The sequence below is a fragment of the Nematolebias whitei genome, chromosome 10, assembly GCF_014905685.2.
Source record: "Nematolebias whitei isolate Nwh7 chromosome 10, NemWhi1, whole genome shotgun sequence".
NCBI classification, from domain to species: Eukaryota; Metazoa; Chordata; class Actinopteri; order Cyprinodontiformes; family Rivulidae; genus Nematolebias; species Nematolebias whitei.
In genome coordinates this window covers 18,568,412-18,591,783 of record NC_056507.1, presented here as the reverse complement: position 1 = coordinate 18,591,783, position 23,372 = coordinate 18,568,412, and the positions used below count along the sequence as shown (strand labels likewise).

Sequence of the window (23,372 nt, the reverse complement as noted above, 5' to 3'; positions counted from 1 at the left end):
TTACAAGACTTAAAATAGAACAGTCAAACCACACATTCTCCCACACTGTGCTCCAAAATTAGACTTTTTTTGGAATAACAGTAAATTTTCATCTGCTCTCTTTGTCTAACAAAGTAGTTCCAGTTGAGTTTTATTCATCTTTTGTATTTCAGATTTACTTAATATTTCTGTGCAATGGCCACTTTCTAAACAGGAGCTCTTGCTGATACACTTTGTAAAACTGTGGCCTTGTTTTAAGATGCATTATTTCTGTTTATTAAAGTTTAATCAAATGAACACGTTTCCTTAGGCTGACAAAGTGCAGGATGTATGAAATTTTTATTGTGCGTATAAACTGGGTGGCTTTGCATGCTTAATAGTCTGAAATCTCATTTTAACAGTTCATTGGTAACAAAACAATGTTAAATTTTTGTGAAAAAAAATGATGTAAATTTTGCTGTTGCTTTGTTAGTAGAAAAAAAATCATATATAAGCATAGCATCTACTACTTTATGTACCAGTGTTCATTGTTGATCCACACACTGCACTTGGCAGCATCTGATTGGTGTATATCTGGGTCATGTGGCCACACATTAGTCCCCTCATCACTAAAGACGAGGGTTTAACATGTGTGGGGGAGACTGAAGGGGGCATACATGAAAGGATGAGAGTGTGTCTAGACTTATTCTATGCTCACAAACAGCTGGCTTGATGCTGGCATTCAGTGGGCGGCTGTGGCTGAGTGGTTAGGGCAGTCGTCCTCCAATGCAAGAGTTGGGGGTTCAAATCCACCAGCATTCACATGCTGAAGTGTCCATGGGCAAGACACTGAACCCCTCATCGTCTCCGATGTGTGTCCCATCGGTGAATGAATGTGATAAAGTTCTGATTAGTCTCTTTAGAATGATTTGTTCAATTAGCTTTGTATAAATCTAGTAGAGTGCTGTATGAATGGGTAAATGAGGCACAGATTGTAGTGTAAAGCGCTTTGAGTATCTTGATTAGATAGAAAGGCGCTATATAAGTACAATTCATTTACCATTTACTGTAAAGCTTCCATACTTTTAAATATAAGCTAAAGTCATGCTGGCCTGGCACATAAAGAGGGGTTTCTCATAGCTAAGGCCACATCTGTCCTCAGCTATGTCACATATTGTTTTTGTCAGAGGTGAGGTTTTTTTTTTTTCCCTTTGCCTACAGAATTGTGTATTTGCTCTCAATGTTATCGTTTTTAAAATGTAATTCTAATTAAGGGAGTGATTTCAATCTTTTTCATTCAGCTTAAATGAGCAAAATTAGAATATTTGTGTGGCCAATCGTGTTATTTATATATTTTCCCTGATCTAGGTGTCTTTTGTGTCGTTTGGTGTCTTAACTTGTCTGCTGGAAAAGTCTTAAACTGTTCAGTAAATATATACAGCTGCTGAATGAATTGATTAAAAACACAACATCTGCGTGGTTACTGCTCATTCTAAATGCAAAAAAAAAAAAAGTCAAAAGTGGAAAAAAAGAATTCTGCGGCTGTGCTTTGCCACAACTAAATCAAACTGTTTATGAGGCTGTTATAGTTTTAGAAGCTTCTTTTTTTCTTATGAGATACAGTATTACACTGGCCCATTCTGTTTATGTTTAGCACATAGATGATTTTTTTTTTTTTAAAGCGTGTCTTTCTGGGTGGAGTTTGCATGTTCTCTCAGTGCTTGCATGGGTTTTCTTCGGTTACTCCGGTTTCCTCCCACAGACCAAAAACATGCATGTTAGGCTGATTGGTAACTCTAAATTGTCTCGTGTGTGCGTTAGAGATTGAATGGTTGATTGTCTCGTTTGTCTCTATGTGTCCCTGACTGTGATGGACTTGTGACCTGTCCAGGGTGTACCCCGCCCCTTGCACAGTGATTGCTGGACATGGGCAACAGCGACCCACGTGACCCAAAATGGAAGAAGCGGGTAAAAGATAATGGATGGATGGATGGTTGTTTGTCTCGTTTGTCTCCTTGTGTCTCTGTGATGAACTTATGACATGTCCAGGGTGTGCCCCGCCTCTCGCACAGTAACTGTTGGATATGGGTAACAGTGACCTCCGTGACCCAAAAAGGAAAAAGCTAGTAAAGATAATAGATGGGCACATTTTGAACATAAAATTATGGCATGGGACAAATTCAAGCTCTGAGTTAAGTTTTTTTTTTTTTTTTTTTTTATTATTGTTGTCTTTGTTGGTTTAAAAATGAGTAGTGTTTCTGCACAGCTGAGTAAACTGCCAAAGCCACATCCTTAATGGTGTTTGAAATTGTTTGCTAAAAATGTCTTTCTATAAAAGCTGAATCTGCACAGCTTTGTGCGGTGATACTGCGTAGTATCGTCCGTTTTAGATTCTGCAGTTCAGAAATGTTCGATGTCAATAGAGATATCTATTCAAGTCATATTCATGATGCATAATAAATCATACGGGTTAGAACATGTCGACCGTTCTTTTCCACTCCTCTCCCACAACTGTCCCAGGTGGTGTAATGATTACTAAAAACAAACAGGCTTCGTGTGACAGTAAGTCAAAACGCTTTCACCTCGACAGGGTAACTTTGGGTAAGGCACTTTTGTTGTTGCTTTTTTGTTGTGTTCATTTGTTCATCTTTCTTTTATTCTATTATTACGTACTATAAAACACAGGAATGTGTGGCACTTATTGGCCTGGTACTGTTACTGTTTGAACCTTTCCACTATAGGTGCACATATCACAGGATAAATATTAGCCCAGCACCTGCGTAGTGTTGATTTGTTGGACTGAGTAAATGTTAGCTTAGCTTAGCAAACATTGCACTCTGCACAGTAAGTCGCCTGAGTTGCGTTATAGCATAGTCACTTTGTTTTGAAGTTAGTTTTCCTCAGAATTGTGTTTTTTATGCACTTTATTTTTTTGTCCTTCAGTAAAGACATTCTGCAACTGGAAACTTTTGTAACTAATTGCTATTGCCAAAAAAAAAAGTGTTTTAGGTTATTTTGGTCACAGTGATTATTGCAAAAGTCTGAAATTGTCACTGCTTTAATCTAAACTTTGCAAAACAATCGTATTATGTTCAATTATGAGTGGAAAGTAATTTAAGGCATGCATTCTAGCTTCTAGTTTTGTTAGTAACTCAGCTATTTATTTAACATTTTATTTGTTTAGCTAAACTCAACTCTACCAATGCCTCGCTGAAAAAGACTGCCGTGCCATTTTCCTTTGCGCTTTACAAAATTGTGATTATGCTTACTCAGATTTCCCATGCCATTTTTTTTAGTCCCAACTTTAATGTAAAAGGTGTGACCTATAACGTTTTTTATGTTCTGAGCTTGTGTACACTGATTAACTTGTTTTTGATTAATATTTAGAGGAAAATTTGAATGTAATACTGAAACATCATCCACCATTGCACAAAAGCATTTGCAAAGACTAAATGCACTTTGTGAAAGATGAAGGTTATTTTTTGTAACCAAGTCTGACCTAACATGATTTGACTCCATTACCAGTACCATTTTTTGACTCGTCAGGCTTTTTCTGCTCACAGTCAAGTAAACTGATGTGACTGACAGTGTATTCCCTGGGAATATGTGGCAGATATCTCCAGAAATGAAAGTAATTCCTGATTAGCCCTCTGTGAATTTGTTCTTTCTCAAAAATGGTTTCTAGTTGGACAGCTACCAGTACTTCCTGCCCTTACATTCAGCGTATCTTACTGGTATACTGCAATAATCTGGCACCAGTAAATAGCCCAAATTGCCTTTTGCAAGTCATGAGAAAAGTGATAAATTTGTGTCATTTTTCCCAGCTAGCACACATGCCACTGGTGTTTAAACTGTATTTGCTTAACAGACAAGCCCATTTAAATTACACTTTAAGCATGCCACACCCATGCCCAGTTTAGGCAGCGTTATAAGCTCGTATTCCAAGTCCTTGCATCAAGTCTTCCTCTACTGCAGCTGTAGGAATGAGTAGGGATTGTTTATCCTGTCTACATGTGTCCACATCTTGACCTGACTGAGCTGACCTGGCTTGTTGAGTGATTCTCTGTGCATGTCTGTCCCTTTACGACTTGGTGGCCATTGCGATATTGTGTAGTGCTAAAGCTTCAAGCTCTTTTCCATGCAGCTCACACCCCAGGGTTCAACACTGTACTACACATGCACGTATGCACTGCAGCAGCAGAGAGCTATTTATAGACTTGCCCTATAAAGACAAATGAAGGTCCAATTAAATTGACCTTTTTTTTTTTCTTTTGTCTTTACTGTTTATTGGAGCATCTTTAAATACAAAGCAATGAACAGGGGGGAGAAGGGATAAATTTAAAATACCGAAAGAAATAAAGCAGTTATGAGTCATTCAGACAAATTAGACAACAGAAAGAGGCAGGGAGTGGTGTGATAAAAATATGACTGTGCTTTTGTATTTTAAATATGCACTATAATCTATGTGTAGAGGGAGGGTACACTCAAACGGTTACAATTCCTGCGTCACCTCATAAAGTTTTAAATTACCGAGTTTTAGCCATTATTATCGGTAACTCATCATTGTTACTGTCACAAATAGTGACACTAATTAATAGTTTGATATTCTCCATTCATCCTAATGTTATTGCAGTGAAATTATGTGGGAGTCCAAAAAGGTACATCTGTTTCTGAAGACACTTTTATGAAAGAAAATTATTATATAAGCTTTCTTAGATGTTGTTCTTAAGGAACTGTAGAAAAAACTACGCTGTTGGCTGGGAGTCAGAGGGTTTTGTCAGTTGTTCAGACAGGTTAATTTATAATAGCAGTTACAACCTGATCTTGGGTGGTTTGCTATCAGCTCAGATTTGCTGTAATCAGCTCAGCTCCTGTTAAAACATGTGCAACGATCTGTCTTGAAACCGCTGTTACCCTCAAAAGTTAACAACATCCTATGAAGAGTTTGCAACTTGTCAATGTTTGGCAAGCTGAGTAGAAAATAAAAGACTATTTGAACACCTGCTACCTGTTTGTCTGCATGCAGTGCTTTGCTTTGGTCTTCTTTATGTGGACAGTTTGGCTTAAGTATATGCATCTAGTAATGGCTGTAAATGAACAAGAGAATCATGGATTTCAGATGGAACAAACACACCTACCCCCCTTGAACATAGAAGGATCTGTGGGGGAAGTGGTCTCCGGTTACAAGTACTGTACTTGGATGTACACCTGAATGACAACCTCAGCTGGAGCAACAACACCACCAGCCTGATCAAAAAAGCACATCAGAGACTCTACTTCCTCAGGCGGCTGAGGCAAGCTGGTCTGGGTCTGCACAGGTGTGCAGTGGAGAGCATCCTGTGCTCCAGCATCAACGTGTGGCACGGAGGCTGCCCAGCTGCAGAAAGAAAAGCTTTGCAGAGAGTGGTGAAGGCTGCACAGAAGTCTGTTGGAATCAGTCTCCCCACCGTCACAGACATCTACACCTCCAGATGCAGGAAGAGGGTCACCTGCATCATGAAGGACCCCACTCACCCAGCACACACACTTTTTGCCCCGCTCCCCTCAGGCAGGAGGTTGCGGAGCATTAAGTGCAGAACCGCTAGACTGAGGAACAGCTTCTACGCTGAAGATGTTAAACTCACAAATCCCTAATCAGGATAATCACTGTGGAAAAAAAGGGGGGAAGAAATCACTGTAATACCACTTGATTGTTGATATGTGCTGCTGACTATCCATGCTGCTGATTTATTTCATGCTGCTGTATTCATTCGTGCTCACCTGCTCACACAGACTCATGTTCGTGCTGCTGTTGTTCGGTGTATTGTTTTTGTACTTTTAAGTGTTTAGCGTATTCTTAGTTTACCATATTTATTAGTTCATATCTTAGATCTCATTACTGTTTTTCTTTTACAATTTATATTTTTGTTGGATGTAACGGGGACCCTGTGTGCACAATTTTGTTCCACCACATGTACCACATGCAACGCAAATGACAATAAAGAACCTTGACCTTGAGTAATAGCAACAAAGATTTAGATCCACAATTTTATCCCTTATGCACTTAGGGTAGCCACACATCTGTGTTTTTATGTGCTCAAACAGTGCAATCCATTAGGAAATGAGCTTTTTATTTATATTAATGGAATGACTAAAGGAGCTTTTTATTTTTCGAAGCAAAATATACAAAGAAAGAGTCATGGCCGTTGTGTCTGGAAGGTTTTGGACAGTGAAACTCTGTGGACAGACTAGCTGAATCCAGTTGAAGTCTTCCATTTGTCACATCGGCTAACAATGTGCAGTCGGAACGGCTTGTCACTGCCATGCGCTGTGATGTTATGTGGACACGTTCTTGTACAGTATGGCTTTGTTAATATTTGAGAAGAGTGAAAGGGTGAACATTCAGAAACAGTTACACCAAAAGAGGGAGTAAGTTTGATAGCACAGCGGCAAAGGGAGAAAAAACGAGGAGCTACAGAAAGTACGGTAAATGACTGTTGAGCTATTTGTTAATTCCTTTACATAAACAAGTTATGCATTTACGCTTGCAAGAAACGTTTATTTTTCTTCTATTTGCACTTAACTTTTTACATTTTGTTTATCTTATTTTCCTCCTTGTGTTTTTATTTCATCAAAGGATAAGCAAACTGTCAGGATGAAGGAGGAGAATTTATTCCATCGAAGGCTATCTCTTTGCCCTAGTGCCACCTCCCCACCAAAAATTGATCCTCGCACACTTACTCGGAACCTGTCTTATGGAGGAGGCAACGAGATCTACAACCTCAGTCCAGGTAGGAGGCTAAGACTGCAAAGCTGGCAAATGTGAAATTATTTATATTCCAGAGATACCTCCTAGAGGAATCCAGTGTCTACTGAAAATTTGACATTTTGTACTGTAAAATATTTGACCCTTTCAGATCAGCAAACTTTATTTGATGCTTATGTGCTGCTTTGATGGCTGCTGCGCTTTAACTGTTTGTCTGCAGGTTTTAATCACTGAGCACATTTGTATGTAACTGTGTTGTGGGTTCCCACCAGGCAGTGAGACAGACAGGAACGCTCTCTCCATGCTGAGTAATGAGTTTAGTCCTGCCCAGTCACCAGACAGCAAGGTAAGAACACAGTTCCTGGTTGGGCAGTTCCTCACCAGATCATAGTGGCTCCAAAGATGAGCTCACAGCAGTTCCTTTTTGCTTTCTGTGATGATTTCTCTTTATTGTTACTTATTTTGTAACTTGGAACTTGTAAAACAATTTGACTGATCTTAAAATATTTGAGCCCTTCATTTCAAAGGACATTAAGTAATCTTGAGTCATTTTTGATAGATGCAACTACGTACAAGGAAAAAGAAACCACACATTACTATTATGTCAGTTATCACAAACGAATGGATTTTTAAACTAGTGCTAGGCATACCACTTTAATATTTGAGCAAAGTCAAATTAAAGTTGCAAATTCTATGCCAAGGCCATGGTGGGAACTATGTCTGTACTACAACAACTGACCCATTTGGTCTCGCTGCTGCTTATTTTGTCTTCGACAATCTGTCTCCATTTTTACATGATATATTTTTAGGTATGGAAAAACAAATCTTGCAAATGATTACCTGGTAATGCCTTTTTGTCTTGTCCCCTGCCCACATGTTGCTTCACTTTGCTCAGTCTCACAGTATTGCTTTTTACAGTATGCGAAATATTGTCACGTGTGCAGCTGCATCTCTTGCTCTTTGCCCTGTCCGCCATCCCAAAGGTCCTTAATGATCTATTTAAAACAGAACAGCGTAACCCTGCATGTTTTCTTATACATGGGAATGTATTTGTATCTAAGATGTTTTTTAGTCAATCATCCTGGTTTGGTGCATTGGTGCACACGTGGCTAGTTAAATATCACTTTAAACATTTAAACAAATATCAACTTTTATGGGAATACATTTTTATTATCAGTACAGAAACTTTTTTTTTCAGCCATGTAGCCAAATGGGACCGTTTACAAGAAAATATTTTAAAAGCTTTAAAAAAAAATAAAAAAATCAAACTTCTGCAGAAGTTGTATTGAGCTTTTTTGTATGGCCTTCTTTTTATCCCTTTTCACTCCCAATTCTAGTCTGAGTCCAGGATGTTTAATGGTGTTGAGAAGGACTGCCCCTCCCCCACCGAGAAACTGGCTCGAAAGGAGTCTCTCAAGGTACACGTCACTTCCTTCTCTGTGAGACAGCTAAAAAACAAGTTTGACATTTTTTATGTTTATTTTATTCTTCCTAAAGTAGGTCAAGTATGGACAATATTGGAACATTGATGCCTTTGTTTGTTTAGGATTTATACCTTTTGTGTTTCAGTTCTCAGATGAACGCTGCAGCTAGTTTGACTCTGCTTCCATCTAGTGTTTGCTCATTTGTCTGACAGTAAGACTGATGACTCTCGTGGTTTTTTTTGCAGGTTCAAAAGCAGAATTATCGGCAGGAAAAGAAACGGGCAGCTAAAGAACTCTCCAGTGCACTTGAGGACCCCAGTGTTGTCATCATGTCCAACTGGCTCAAGGTTTTCAGATGTTTTCATATCACACAAAGCTGTTTTATTCACACGCAACATCACGTTTGCTGTAAAGTAAAGAGCATCAACTGTTGGTTCCACAGTTTTTTGTTGTTGTTGTTGTTTTTGTAACACCAGAATAAATGTGAAGTTTAGAATGTGTTTACATACTGCTATCTAAAAAAAGGTAACATCATAATCTTACATTTTCGTATTGCATCCCTATGATTTTTATAGATCCGTGGTTACTTAAAAGGTTGGACCAAGCTGTGGTGCGCCCTGAAACCTGGTGTACTTTTAATCTATAAGACTCCTAAAACAGATCACTGGGTGGGCACCATTCTTCTCAACGCATGCAAGCTTATTGAGAGACCCTCTAAGAAGGATGGCTTCTGCTTCAAGCTCTTCCACCCACTGGAGAAATCCATCTGGGCTGTAAAGGTCAGACAGATTTATTGGCTCACTGCTCACATTCTTTGAAATTCTCATTCTGAGACAAAGTAAAAATGAAAACATTACATATGTAAAATGTATGTAAGCATTTTGTTAATGGCAGTCTGTTGCAAAAACACAATTTGTTTTATTTTTTAACAAAAAGTGCTTTAACAGAACCCAGATAGTATTTTAGCACCAACAAGATGATTGCCCAAGTGCCTTTAGAGAATGTTTGTATACCTGGTGGTACAAAATAAATGCACATCATGAAGTGAGTTGCAGATTCTTGTGTTTAGGGTCCCAAAGGAGAAAATGTTGGTTCCATCACACAGCCTTTACCCAGCAACTACCTGATCTTCAGAGCAGCGTCAGAGTCTGATGGTGAGCTTTTCTTTGCTGTTGGTTTGCTTAGAGGTGTACATTTCATGTGTCAGTACTTTTATTACTGTCTAATCTCATCATTCATCTCTAAACCAGCCACTAGGGAGCGCAAACCAGTGTATCTCTTGTTCCGGTCTCAAGCCCGGGTAAATGGTGAGGGTTGTGTCAGGATGGGCATCCAGCGTAAAACGCTTTTTTGCCAAAACAAACATGCAAGTTCATCATACCAGATAGATCAAGGCCCAGCTTAATCATGACTGCCACAGGTACTTGTGTTACTGTTAGTCAGAGACCACGAGGAGAGAAATGCACCAGGAGACAGAGGGCGAAGAGGAAAGTTAAAAGTGTAGGACTGAGACTAGCAGCTCTAATCATAAGGACAATGACAGGTAAAGGTAGAGAGCTGGCTGACAAGATGCAGAGAAGGAAGGTCAATGTTTTATGTGTGCCAGAGACTTAAGTGGAAGGGCAGCAAGGCTTGCAGCATTGGAGCAGGGTTTAAACTATTTTACCATGGTGTGGATAGAAAGAAATGGAGTAGGGGTGGTCCTGAAGGAGGAGTTGGCAAAGAATGTAGTAGAGGTGTCAAAGGTTGGATGTGATGTGGAGGAGAAAGATACATTTTGGAAGGGTCTGGATGAAGTGATAGAGAGAGTATTCTCAGGGAGAGTGGTGATCTGATCTGACCTGATCAACTGAATGGGCATGTTGGTGGAGTACATGGCTCTAGTAAACACCTATTTCCAAAAGTGAGGGGAGCATAGGTTGACCTACAGTATGAGTGGTGCCAGAACTAAGACTACATTATGTGTAAGAAATGGAGGTTGAGGACTGTATAGTTGTGGCAATGGAGAATGTGGCTAGACAGCACTGGATGATGCAGTAGTAAGGCAGTAAAACAATAAAATTGCTTTTGGCAACCATAATGTTGAAAATGGCACGCGGCACCAGCAACGATGTGTATATTGGTAGAAGGACGTTAGAAATGTAGCTGCCAGGAAAAAGCCAGAGGAGATACATGGATGTAGTTAGAGAGGACATGGAGGTTGATGGAGTGAGGGCAGAGTGGCATGGAGGAGGATGACTTGCTGTGGTGTTCTCTGAAGTGGGAACAGCTGAAAGAATATTTGTTCCTCTCTAAAAACTTTTTTTCCTTAGGCCGTTGCTGGATGGATGCCCTGGAGCTGGCTCTGAGCTGTTCCAGTCTGTACAAGCTGACTGCCAAAGCTGGGAAAGAGGGCGATATCAGCATCTCTCCAGAGTCCCGACACATACTCCACCTGCTGCAGTCCTCCCCACTCACTGATGCAGAGCTTCAACAGTAAGTAATACACTTAAAGACCTGCAAAGTGGAAAACAGACAAGAAACACAACTTATTTTATAGGTGTTCCAATTCCTTTAGCTGTTCCCAACACACTAAATTACTACAAAAATTTGTACTATAAAATTGTTCATAACTTTATAGTGTGTCGGTTGCTTTACCACACACAATCACATACACTCACACGCTCAGGTGTGTCTTATCAAGAGGCTGATTAGACAGCATGATTGTTGCACAGGTGTGTGAGGTGGATGGATTATCTCAGCAAAGGGAAGTGCTCACTAATGCAGATTTACACAAATTTGTGAACAGTATTTGAGAGAATAAGGCCTACTGTGTACATCGAAAAAGTCTTAGATCTTTGAGTTCAGCTCATGAAAAATGAGAGCAAAAACGAAAGTGCTGCATTTATATTTTTGTTCTGTGGGAAACGTTCTGAAATTTTGGCTTAAACATTAAAAAAACAGAATACTACCGACTGTTGCCAAGTTCTTGTGCAAAATAAAATGTTTCCCCTCCACAATACTCCCAAGAATACTTTTTGTTGTAAATAAGGACTTTATTCGTAAAACTGAAAGTTTTAAATGTTTTCTACATTAGAAGTGTACATTCTGAGGCAGTTTGTTAGTTAACATGCTGACTGAGTCAGTGAGCAGTGATGAGCTACCTGGAAATGTGCTCCTAAGCAAGGCAGCTGGTTTCCTAAACGTGGACTGTTCAAATCAGTTGAAAGGGTTAAAAAAAACATAAGTATCCAGATATTAAGTGCTAGAAAACTAGAAAGTAACTCAAAAAAATGATTTTTGGTTTCATAGTTGGCTTTTTGAGAGAACTTATTCGCATGCATAAATTATGGTTAGTTGATACATCTCATGTGAATGTGTTTATATGAAGACATGTTTTATTTTGCAGCTCCTAATATTATTTCCTCAATGCTGTTTACATCCTGTTAGAATTCCCTCTGCTCCTCACACTTCCCCCTCCTCTTACCTTTTTTCATGGCCAGTTCCTCCCTCTGCCTGTCCTTCCCAGCTGTCCCGCCTCTCCCACTCCTGTCAGCCAATCACAGCGTCCTATTTGTTCACATGACTGACAGGGGAGCAGGAAGATGGAGTACACCACCCAAAAAGCAGCCATTGCAAGCTTGCATGCACACAGAAACACATCTTTGCACACACACAGAGAGAGACACACACTCTCGCACATTCAGGAAGCAGGTATAGCAGGGTCTGCACCATTTTGTCTGTTAGATGAGAATATTGAAATACACAAGAAAGAAGATAAAAACAGGTTGTATGTGTTTTGAGGTTTGCTGACGACAGCATTTTTAAGGAGTCTAAGAAGAGTTTGTGCTGTTTATTTTCAAGGTAAGGAAAGCAGCTTCTGTTCGAAGGCGTTTGACTCAACAGATAGCATGGTGGATTAGTTAATAATGCAGTGTGCTGGAATGTAGTTGCTCTGGTCTGTAAGGTCCACAGGGATTTTGAAATTTGAACTCTCTTCCATTGTTATAGGAGCATGATCCATTTCCTGGTTTTCTTGTCTACACAGTCTGTTTCTAATGAGTGGGGTTATGAAAGCAAGTAACACACTGGATTTTCAGTCAAATTGCCAGGATTTGTGAAATCTCTAACACTGAAAGAGCATCTGATAAAAATATGCATTGCTTTCTGTTTCACTCTCCTTATTTGCTGTGGGTCTTCTTGCCACCATTAGTGTACAGAGACCTGTAGTGTACTGTCTAACTTGTAAAACGGGTATAGGATTGTTCTCTAACGTTCTTCTCAATCTCAGCCCCTGTATCACTTTCCTCTTTGCTTGTTCTGCTTTCTTTTTTTATTGTGGCCATTTACAATAACGGTAGAAGTATTTTAGCATTCTTTTTATTTCTCAATGTGCTCTGGTTGTGTGCAGACCAATCTAAGCTCTGGGTTTAATACCAGGAACATTCCATAGTATAAAACAATATTTCAGTACTGGATGCAGTTTAATGAGTTGTTCTTAGGCTTTGCTTGTGTTTGTGCGCAGCTGTGTGTATTTATTGTGTAGTTCTAATCTTGAATGCTTTAGTACTTTCACAGTTTTTTAACTAAACGAGCTACATAAAGTGTCTTCACTTGTGTAAACCAGATACTACATTACAGAGCCAAGTTTTGCATTAATTTATAATTATTCTAAACCTTGAAATGTTATTGAGTCCAGACTATTTTACAGGTTAGGTTTATTTCTAATGGACAAGAGAACTTACATTTTTCATGATAAAAATCATTTTGATTTCTGCTATTTTTTTAATATACATGTATAAATGCAGAGTCTCTGTTTATGTTTCTCTTGTAAATTGTGACGCCTGAGGTTGAGATCATGATGTGAGGTGGGCATTTACAATTGTTTACACTGACAATATTAATTACCTCACTCATACTATCAAAGATATTCAGATTTTAGCAACACTCAGTAGTTCTTTTTTTTTAATTTTCAGATTCTACAAAATATTATTATATTGACATATTTTTCTAAATCAATCTGAAATACAACCTTCAATGAAGTCAGAGCCACCTCTAGTATATCTAATCTCACATTAAAATGTTAGTTTTAAAAAGTTGCAATTCAAATCTCAATAAAAAAAAGTTTCAAAAACTTTTGATGAAATCCTGTGATTGTCATCTGCAGATTATTTCAAGCATCATTTTAAAGAATATTTTGTACCAGTTTCAATGCAGCAGAATTAAACTGGTTGTTTGTCACTGCTGCTTAAACACGGTTGTTCTCACCTTTGTGTTCATTTGTCTGTTTTTATTAGGTTGCATGAGGCATCCCTGCTTGGCGATCCCCACATGGAGCATGACGCCTTCTCTGACAAATCAGAGCGAGAAACTCACGACGACTGGGACACAACAGCCAATGACAATGGTGGAAGGCTGACCGAGGAGAGCGACATAGAGCAGTTAGACGAGATGCCCCCCGCACCACAAGCCACTGCCTATGTGGAGCAGAGCGCAGAGGAGATGGCTGAGGTAAAAGGGAACAGATTTTCTTTGTGCTAAGTTTTATCCTCAGCATTTATATGAAAGTACTCCATTGTCCTCAAGTATGCAAATAAACCCAGTCATGCCCTCTGGCCTGTTCTTTGTCGGTATGTGAATTACCTCCACACTACTCTATCTTTCTTTATTTGATCCTGCCCTGCTTATCTGTTTTTAGGCTGGTGAAGCTTCTCAGGTCGAGACCGTATCAGACGAGAACAAGGGTCTGATCTGGGGTCTGCTGAAGCAGCTGCGACCGGGCATGGACTTGTCAAAAGTGGTTCTGCCAACGTTCATCCTGGAGCCCCGCTCCTTCCTAGACAAGCTGTCTGACTACTACTACCATGCAGATCTGCTCTCACAGTAACTTGATTTCATCTGTGTCGATGAAAGTATTTTGACATTTTAACTATTTCAGTTCTTTTTAAGCCTCTGATTGTTCTTATTTTTACCCCAGGGCTTCACTAGAAGAGAGCGCTTATGGTCGGATTAAGCAGGTGCTAAGATGGTACCTGTCTGGCTTCTACAAGAAGCCAAAAGTAAGATATGTTCTCTGTTTTCATTTGGCGTTATCTAATTGGCTTTATTATATGACAACAATAATTACAAGTCAACAACTATTCATGAATTTGGACAGTAATGTAAAATTAATGTTTGAGTTCAGTTCATTAATGTGCAATAATTTTATTGATGGCAAGAAACAAAACAAAAGCATTTGTCACATGACTGCTAAACCATGCTTTGTCCTGATACTGTCACATATTCTACTTATTGATTTTCTGCAAGTGAACATTTTCATTTCACATTATTATTGTTTGTATTTTTGTTGCTGTTTTGGCCTCACCGTCTTTAAAAATTACATGCAGCGGCTTCATACGCTGGCTGCATGACAGATGGCCCATTTGCTGTTGTAAAAGCATCAGCAGATGCTTTTTACTTGTTTCACTCGTTAAATTGATGTCCTCTGTGGCAGCAGCATCACTGAGGAGCAGCGCTCTGTGTGAGCCAGCAGAAAATGCCTGTAGATCATTTGGGACTTACTCAGCACTTTTTGTGCTGACTAGATATGGATGCTTTGCATAAATAGCTCCACGAACACTAAATTACTTCTCATTAAAAGGCCTACAAATCACAAGTTGAATACTTAAATTACAACATCTGCTGGACTGTGTGCCGTTACTGCTTCTGTTACATCCTATGCAATAGTCCAGATACGTAATAATAATCAGATTATTTGTCCATTGTGAAGAAATACGGTAATCTAGCTCACCTTTGACAGGATATAACACAAATCGTTTGTATCATTTGATGTTTGAATCAATATTGTTTGTGTTTCCAGGGGCTGAAAAAGCCATACAACCCAATCCTGGGGGAGACATTTCGCTGCTGCTGGCTTCATCCTCAGACTGACAGCTGCACCTTTTACATATCTGAGCAGGTTAAACCAGAATCAGAGCTTTAAAGCTGGACATGGTTCATGCATTGTGTGAAACACTGTACAATCTGTCAAATAAAGAGGCCTCACATTTGTGAAATAAACAAGTTCATGTTTATAAAGGCTGTATCTGACGCTGTCTCTCTTCCTGTCTTCTGCCAGGTGTCCCATCATCCACCCATCTCTGCGTTTTATGTCTGCAATAGAAAAGATGGATTTTGTATCAGTGGGAGCATCTTGGCCAAGTCTAAGTTCTATGGTACACATAAATTAGTACATACCCATAAGCCTATAAAATACATTATAATTATAATGTAATAGCAGGTTTGGTCCTAATTTTGACCCTGCTGTTTGTGTGTGTTAAGATAGATCCCTGCATTTTCTCCACAGTCACTGTAACTTTATTAGGAAAAATTGATTTTTGTGTCTTCTTGTAGGTAACTCTCTGTCAGCTATTTTGGACGGCAAAGCCAGGTTGTTGTTCCTGAGCAGGGATGAGGAGTATGTCATCACCATGCCCTACGCTCACTGCAAAGGTAAACGTCTACATGACAACTACTAATTAATCCAGCATTCTTTGTATTGAAACAAGTCCCTATAGTTTTTTTTTTTTTTCATACTGCAACATACATATATTTTTATTTGCTATCCATACACACTTTAGGTACTTTTAAATCAGTTAGCCAGTAAGAACACAGATTATGTTCTCACAGAGGATATTGTTGAAATCCTCCACCAATCTGAAAGCCAGTGATCTGATCCCTACCCCATCCATTTGTGTTATTGTTAAGACATAAACTCCCAGTTTCCCCTAAAAGCATGTACAGAATAAGAAACTCGATGTGAACAGGTGTGTGATTGGATTACTGAAAGATGTTCCAGCATCTGTAAAAATTGTGTGTGTGTGTGTGTGTGTGGGGGGGGGGGGGTCTTTAAAGCCATCCAATCTAATAATGATGCATGGATTAAACCGATGCTGCTTTCAACAAACAAAGGGCACCAGAGCCACAGTTTGACCCAATCAGAGCAGAGCAGGGCAGGTTGTGCTGTTTTGTTCACGGTGGGCATGCACAGAGTTCCCAACTTAGAGAGAGAGTTCAGGTGAGAGCAAAGATCAGTGTTTCCTGTTCTATTTTTCAAAGAGGACACCTCTCTACCCAAACAGAACCACTACCCCCATGACGGTGATGGCATGTAATAAATTATTAATATTAAACTTGTGTGTTTGCACGTAACAAATTCACTGCAGCCGGGGGAGATGCCAGAAATGATACGCCCCCACCCCGTCCTCCTGCACCGCGCCCCGACCTCACCGCGACTTTTGTATCTAACGTCTAATTTTGTATTAAATGTTCATGTCTGCGGAGCACCATCATCATCATCGTACAAACGTGCAGCCTGCGCACGTGACCGAACTCCTGGTCGGAGGAAGTGCACTCCGACACAGGAGCGCGCTCGGCCTGAGTTTTCTGATTTATTTCTTATGATTAAACAAGATTAGGCTGAAAGATGAATTATAACAGATTATAGCAGAGATGTGTGTCTCTGTTTCACTTTGATATTTTTTTCTACGTTAAACTAACAAAGTTCTGAGAGTCTGTTTCAGGTGTTTGTATTTTATCATAAATATCTGTAAATTTCTATTCTACATGGTGTTTCAACAAGATGTGGCTGCCTGGATGTTAAACTTGATTACATTAGAATCATACAGAGAGTAACTACTGTGTTAAGAATGTGTGGTTTGGGGGTGGGGGGGACTTGGGTAACCCCAAGGTGTAGAAAATATTTCAGTCAGAATATTTTCTTCTGCTTTAATCCCTGATTATGTTTTAGTTGAAATACGTTTACATTTCCTCTCAGACCTAAATGACTCTGGCTGTTTTGACCGTAACATGCAAATCGTGCTCCCATGTTTCCAAAGAAACGTGCGTGTCCTGCTCAGCAGTGTGCTGGCTTCCTGTTTTACAGCCATCTGGTGTAGTCAATCTGTCTGAGCTCCTGGAGGCTCATTTTGCCTTCATCTGTAACCTGGCTGATGGCCAGAAATGGAGATAGAGGATGGATGCAATAGAGTTAGATCAGGTTTCTTTTTATTCTACAAGTTTACCAACTCATGTTTGAACTTTTATATTTTTATTCTGGTGAAGGGCTTAGTTAGTTAGTGGGCAGATGATAGTTGTATAATAAAGCAGGAATAGTTTGGATTTATTTGTTGCCTTTGACCAGGAGTATTTAAAGCTAAATATTTGACCTGCTGATGCTTTATCTCCTGTAGGCATCTTGTATGGCACCATGACGTTGGAAATGGGAGGGAAAATTACTATTGAATGTGAGAAAACTAAATGTTTTGCTGAGCTGGAGTTCAAACTGAAGGTATGATTGTTTTGATTTGTATGTGTCTGACAGTCATCGTTCACTAATTCCAAGGCAGCAGTTGTTTATCTAAGGTGTAATTGTCTGATTCTGTGCACTCAGCCTTTCCTCGGAGGCTCCGGTTCTGTAAACCAGGTCAGCGGGAAGATCTTTGTGGAAGAGGAGCTCATGGCCACTGTAGATGGACACTGGGTAAGCACTCCATGCTTTACCTCTCAGTTCTGTTTTGAGTGGTGTTTTTGTTCTTGTTGCTGTTTCAGTGTCACAGCTGTATTCAGTATATTCTTACTGGTAATTAAAACAGAATTGGTAATTACAGACTGAGTGTTGGAAGACAAAGCAAGTATAAGATTTATTTCGAGGCTCTCACAGTGGGCTGGAGGGTTGAAACAAACTGGAAAATGTTTTGACCTAACTCAAAAGATTTTATCCAGAGCTTTTGTTCTTTCTTTCTTATTTCACGTTCATCTCATGTTCGTGCTACTGTTTGGCAAATTGCTTTTGTTTTTTATGCTATTAGTGTTTAGCATATTTTAGTTGATGTTTTTCTTGGTTCATATCTTAGATCTTATTACTGTTTTTCTTTTAAATGTTATTGTTGGATGTAACTGGGACCCTGTGTGCATAATTTTGTTCCACCTCATGTACCACATGTGGTGCCAATGACAATAAAGAAACTCTGACTCTGATTTTATGAACATTGGAACACTGATATGTCTGAGCTGATTTAATATAATGCAAATAAAAAATTAGATTTTTTTTTTTGGTTTGTTTTTGTCAAAATCAGGACAGCGAGGTGTTTATTCAGGAGAAGCGCTCAAGCCTGCAAGACACGTTATGGAACCCAACTCCAGACATTCGCAGCAGGCGGCTCAAGCGACAAGTGGTCCAGTTAGAGCAGCAGGGGGAGTTCGAGTCAGAACGGTAAACTTCATACATTCATGGAAAATGACTTTTCTCACTGCTAAATAACCAGTCAGCATCATTAGGTGCTGCTGATAGCAGTGTGAACTAATCAGTTTGTGCGTTTGTTCAATAATCAGTTTATTTTGTGGGATTTTTTTAATGTTCCCAACAGACTGTGGCAGCAGGTGACACATGCCATCATGGAGCGGGACCAAGTGCAGGCGACCCAGGAGAAGTTTGTGCTGGAGGAGGCTCAGAGGCGAGAGGCCAAAGAGAGGGGAGACAAACCCTGGATCCCTCAGCTTTTCCAGCTGGACCCCATCACCTCAGAGTGGACCTATAGGCACATGGAGTATGACCACACTAATACAAAACGACTAAATCACTGGAAATGACATGTTTCTGTATATTTTTACCTTGGTGTTTTACAAATACATATTTGCAGCACTCGGCCGTGGGACCCTGAGGTTTGTCTTGTTCAGTTTGAGAAGGACAGAGTGATTCAGACACACGAGAAGAGCTCGAGACAACCCAACGGGATCTCCTACAGCCACAGCTGGACCCGTCAGCACAAGGTGAAACAAAACTTCACTGTCAACACCAAGTTTTCACATCCTTCAAGTTCCACTTTTAATTAGGTTTCAGACTCATTGTTAAATCATCATTCCTCTGCTGTTTTTCTTTTTCATCGTCAATAGAGCAACTTTTAGATGGTTTTGTACCAAAAAAACATTTAGATTGATAAGAATTGTTCTAGAATTCTAGAGTTCTAGAATTGCACCACTCAAGGTGGCTGCATGTTGGAGCAGCTCTGTTACTTTCATTCTGAGATTTTGCTTTTGGAAACTTTAATTCCTGGTTTTCTGGATGTAAATCACATTTTTTGGATGATTGTTTCCTCTGGTATCAGATGCTGTGCAGCAGGAAGAATTTTTTCTGAGACTTTTTTGGTTTTGGACATTTGTTATGATGCGTAACCATAGCAACAAGGAGGGTTTTACAACAACAGCAGCTGATTAACATCTCAAAAGCTCAAATAATATCTCAACTACGGCCCCAACTCTCAAATGAGTTGAAAAGGATGTTATGTGGACGCATTCTCATCTACCTGCCAGCTGTGCTTGAGTGCCTGACCACTGAGATCCTGCAACTAGCAGGAAACACGGCTCATGACAGTAGAAGGACAGGATCGTCCCTCGGCACCTACAGTTGGCTGTCCACAGCTATGAGGAGCTCGGCAGACTGCTGGGAGGAGTGGTCATCGCTCTGGGAGGAGTTCTGCCCAGCATTCAGGTGGTCCTACAGCCCGGGGGAACCGAGAGGCCAGCAGAGTCTGGGTGGACGGATCGGACGACATCTGCAGCCAGTTTCTTAGGATCCACTGTGGGATGGACCTTTACAAGAGATCCTTCCTGCCTACAGCCATCAGCATCTATAACATCGCTTAATGAAATGAGGATAACGAGTTACTACAACAAATAATTTCCTTTTGGGATTAATAAAGTATTTTTGAATTGAATTGAAGAGAAACATATTTAAATGTAACTGAAAAGAAACTAAAAGAAAGAAAAATGTTTTCCTTTTTAATCAGAGTCCTAAATACTCCAAATAACTGAATACATGAGCCTATCTAACAAAGCTGAGTCAGGTCCTCTGGACAGATTCTTCTTTGTTGAAACGTTTTGTCTTTTATTCTGGACAGAAGACTGTCCCCGGACTGAAGAAGTCTTTTGGATAAAAGACAAAACGTTTCAACAAAGAAGAATCTGCCCAGAGGACCTGACTCAGTCTTGTGCAGTGATGCTTAAACATTCAAATTCCATCTTTATTTAGAAACAAGATTATTGTTTATCATCAGATTTCTGTCAGTTTTCATGGAGTTAAGTTTGAAACAGTGTTTCTTGTCTTTGCAGGCCAAAGTGAACGGGAAGCACCGGAAAGCGAGCAGCCAGCCGTCCACCTGCAGCCAGAACACCGAGAGCAGCAGCTCGACACCTGAACCCACACACGAGTCCTCAGACAATGAAGGTGAGGAGAGTTCTCAGACACAAGCAAAAAATATCAAAAAAATCTTCTGTTGCTCAACACGAGCATCATCAGCTTTAGATAAAAATTCGAAACGTGATAAAATGTCAAATGTGAGTGACCCCAGCCAATAGTTTGTACCACAAAATGTTTTACTTTAGTTTATTTTACTGACAGAATATAAACCTTTATGAAACGAATCTAATATTCAGGTTTTTGTTTTATTAAAATTAAAAGTTTAGCACAGATTTTGTGTTTTAACAGTTTGTACATAATTTTTGCCAGAAGTGCAACCAAAATCAGTCAAAACACACTAACAGGTTTTAGACATGCCCCGTTAATTATTTTTATTATTCCCTGAAGAATAAAATACTTTGTTTAGATTTGATGATAGAACGGTACAGAACAGTTTCCTCAAATTAGACTTATGTAAATACCCCTTTGAAATGCAGATGTAACTTAAAGGGCTTAAACAAACCAAGTAGATACATTTATTCATGACTAGGGTTGCACCATATTGGATTTTTGGCCGATATCCAATATGTCAATATGTTAAAACTTATTTGGCCTATAACTGATACCAATACCTATCATTTTTTTCCTAGACCTACTTACAGAGACTACATGCTGTAGAATTAAAATACTACATTGTTCTGCCTGGTCTTTGTCAATTTGGTCTCTCTTGTAAATGAGTCCTCGAGTCTCAATGGGATTTACCTGTCTAATTAAAGGTTGAATGAAAAAAAATGCAAATGACCAAAAGGTGGCTGAAAATGATGTAACACTTGTATTATGTTTAATGTCAAATTTATTCACGACATTTAATCTCTAACACAATGACGGCACTGGAACAGTGCAAACTGGTAAATTTTCACAAATCTAAACTCAACCTGTTCAAAAGCGACAAGTGAAAAGCGCATAAGTAGTAGTGCATTAATAGATATACTTGACAGTTTCTTAAAATAAAAAATTAACTTAAAACAGAAGCCTTTTATATCGGTGAGTTGTTTTGATGGAATGGCTGATGTCGGATATTTAACTTTATCGCTGATATCAGCCAATACTGATACCATGCTGATAATACTGTGCATCCCTAGTCATGACAAAATAAAACCAAACGTATGAAACGCAAAAACAGAACCAAAATAAATATAATTAAAGCTACAATGAAAACAGAAACTTAAATGTAAGAGTTTATGATAAGCAGTTTATGCAAGTAACTAAAACAAGTCTAATCAGTTAAACTCCCTCTAACATGTTAAAACTAACATTTTTATTGTAATAATTCCAATGGAACAGTTTTAAAAATGTAAACGTGCTTGTTTGAAAATTAATATTAGAAATAGCCACGAGGCATCCTAATTCTATGTTTTCTTCATGTGTTGTTTAAAGGACTAGATTTGATGTTTGGTAATAGAAGGGGATTTAAAAAAAATCTTTTGTCTGTTTTGTTGTCAGGTTTTTCCAACCAGTGTGCTCGCTGCAATAAAGAGAAGAAGGACTTTGCACTGATAGAGGCCTCCATCACATCTATACAGAAGACACAGCGAGATATTCAAAAGTAAAAAATAAGAGCAAATATGATTATCTGAACTCCTGCAGATGTTGTTTTTACTCTTTCCCTTCTTTTTCTGCAGGAACCTGGTGACTCTGAGTCGTCAGCTGTCTCATCAGAGGGAAACGGACGACGGCGTGTCATTAACGGGCCGTCACTGCCTCATCCTCTGCGTCCTACTCCTCTCCCAGCTCTTCCTCAACTACGTCTTCACCTGAGCCAGATCCTCTGGGGGAAGTTTCCCCTCCAGCACCGATCTGCACACTCTACTGAGCAAAAAGGGACCGAGGTGTCAGATCAGCGTTAGGAGGGTCTCTTTGTCCCTTTGTTTCTTGTACAAGCGGAGGAGCAGGGGCTTTAAAGCAATAAAACAGCCACAGCCTTCCTGTCTGTCATCTGCAGAGAGGAGCAGCTCCTCCTAGTGTAGCGAGACTAAAACAGCACTGGCACCCACGCACTTTGAACAGGAGAGGGAAACAAACAGCACGAGTAATAGGAGTCAAAACACACGATGGAGAATGATTAGAGCTTAAAAAAAGAGCAGAGGATATTTCACCATTCCTTAGTGTCTTTTTTAATTTTTCCCTGCAACACTGTTCACCTGTGAGCGTGCCTGTACGTGTGTTGTTTGTATTTACAGTAGGCCCTATGGGCACAAAGATCACGGCTCCGACTTCTTCCTCTTCCACTCCAGATTCTGGGCCTTAACGCTGAAGCCAAAAACAACTCCTATATCAGATACAGACATGAAGAAACAGTGCAATTGTTGAGTTTCGTCACTCGAATGTTCACTCGAATAACACTCTGTCTCGTCTTTTTAAAAATGATTTTACCAAAAACAGTATTTATAATCTGAAAGGACAACGAGTATTTGTTTACAGGAGAAACTTTGACACATTGAGAGAAAATAATGAATGAGGCGGGGCAGAGAGCCAAATAGTGTCTTTGTATTTGTGCCTGTACTGCTGTATGTGAGGGGATAATAAGTACTGATTCAGACCGGGAACAGTTTCTACAATCACACAAAGAAGGAACATAAAACAAATGGAAGTTTATAAAAAGAACTATATGTGAGCCTAAATGAAGAGAGATTTGTCAGCATCTTGGTGGACGCCACGTTCAAGTGACTGTCTAAGATGTAAACACTTAGTTAAAAAAAAAAAAAAAAAAATTCCTTTTAATCAGTTTGTATATATTTGTTTCAGAGAGATTTGAGAATGTATTTATTATGTGATTCACCTCGACTTTCCTGAACTCATGAAGCACGAAGGACCTGGGCTAATAATTCCTCTCCTGGGGTTTGTGTCTGTTAGCGTGACGGAGCACATGTATGAGTCATGATCGCTCCAACTCAAAGTCACGATCAGAGTTTTACTGGTTTCACAGTCTGATCGCCACTGAACCAGTGAACAGCACAAAAAGGAAGTCCGCTCTGTGAACTGTTTTTTTTTA

The 23,372-nt window shown here is 39.5% G+C and overlaps 1 protein-coding gene across 1 annotated transcript in view; it reads left to right on the top strand.

Annotated features, from left to right (window-relative positions):
• Positions 1-23,121, top strand: part of osbpl5 (oxysterol binding protein-like 5) — a 47,594-nt gene extending 24,473 nt beyond the window's left edge. Inside the window, exons 3-23 of the mRNA XM_037683416.1 lie at positions 6,575-6,728; positions 6,976-7,049; positions 8,041-8,121; positions 8,373-8,474; positions 8,703-8,906; positions 9,197-9,281; positions 10,440-10,602; positions 13,404-13,617; positions 13,805-13,989; positions 14,084-14,165; positions 14,966-15,064; positions 15,224-15,320; positions 15,499-15,597; positions 17,337-17,434; positions 17,537-17,626; positions 18,222-18,358; positions 18,513-18,692; positions 18,786-18,915; positions 20,254-20,368; positions 21,824-21,926; positions 22,003-23,121. Of these exons, the coding sequence (XP_037539344.1) occupies positions 6,593-6,728; positions 6,976-7,049; positions 8,041-8,121; positions 8,373-8,474; positions 8,703-8,906; positions 9,197-9,281; positions 10,440-10,602; positions 13,404-13,617; positions 13,805-13,989; positions 14,084-14,165; positions 14,966-15,064; positions 15,224-15,320; positions 15,499-15,597; positions 17,337-17,434; positions 17,537-17,626; positions 18,222-18,358; positions 18,513-18,692; positions 18,786-18,915; positions 20,254-20,368; positions 21,824-21,926; positions 22,003-22,138 (2,610 nt within the window). The 5' untranslated portion in view covers positions 6,575-6,592 and the 3' untranslated portion in view covers positions 22,139-23,121. The remainder of the gene's footprint in view (positions 1-6,574; positions 6,729-6,975; positions 7,050-8,040; positions 8,122-8,372; positions 8,475-8,702; positions 8,907-9,196; positions 9,282-10,439; positions 10,603-13,403; positions 13,618-13,804; positions 13,990-14,083; positions 14,166-14,965; positions 15,065-15,223; positions 15,321-15,498; positions 15,598-17,336; positions 17,435-17,536; positions 17,627-18,221; positions 18,359-18,512; positions 18,693-18,785; positions 18,916-20,253; positions 20,369-21,823; positions 21,927-22,002) is intronic.
• Positions 23,122-23,372: the final 251 nt, after the last annotated feature.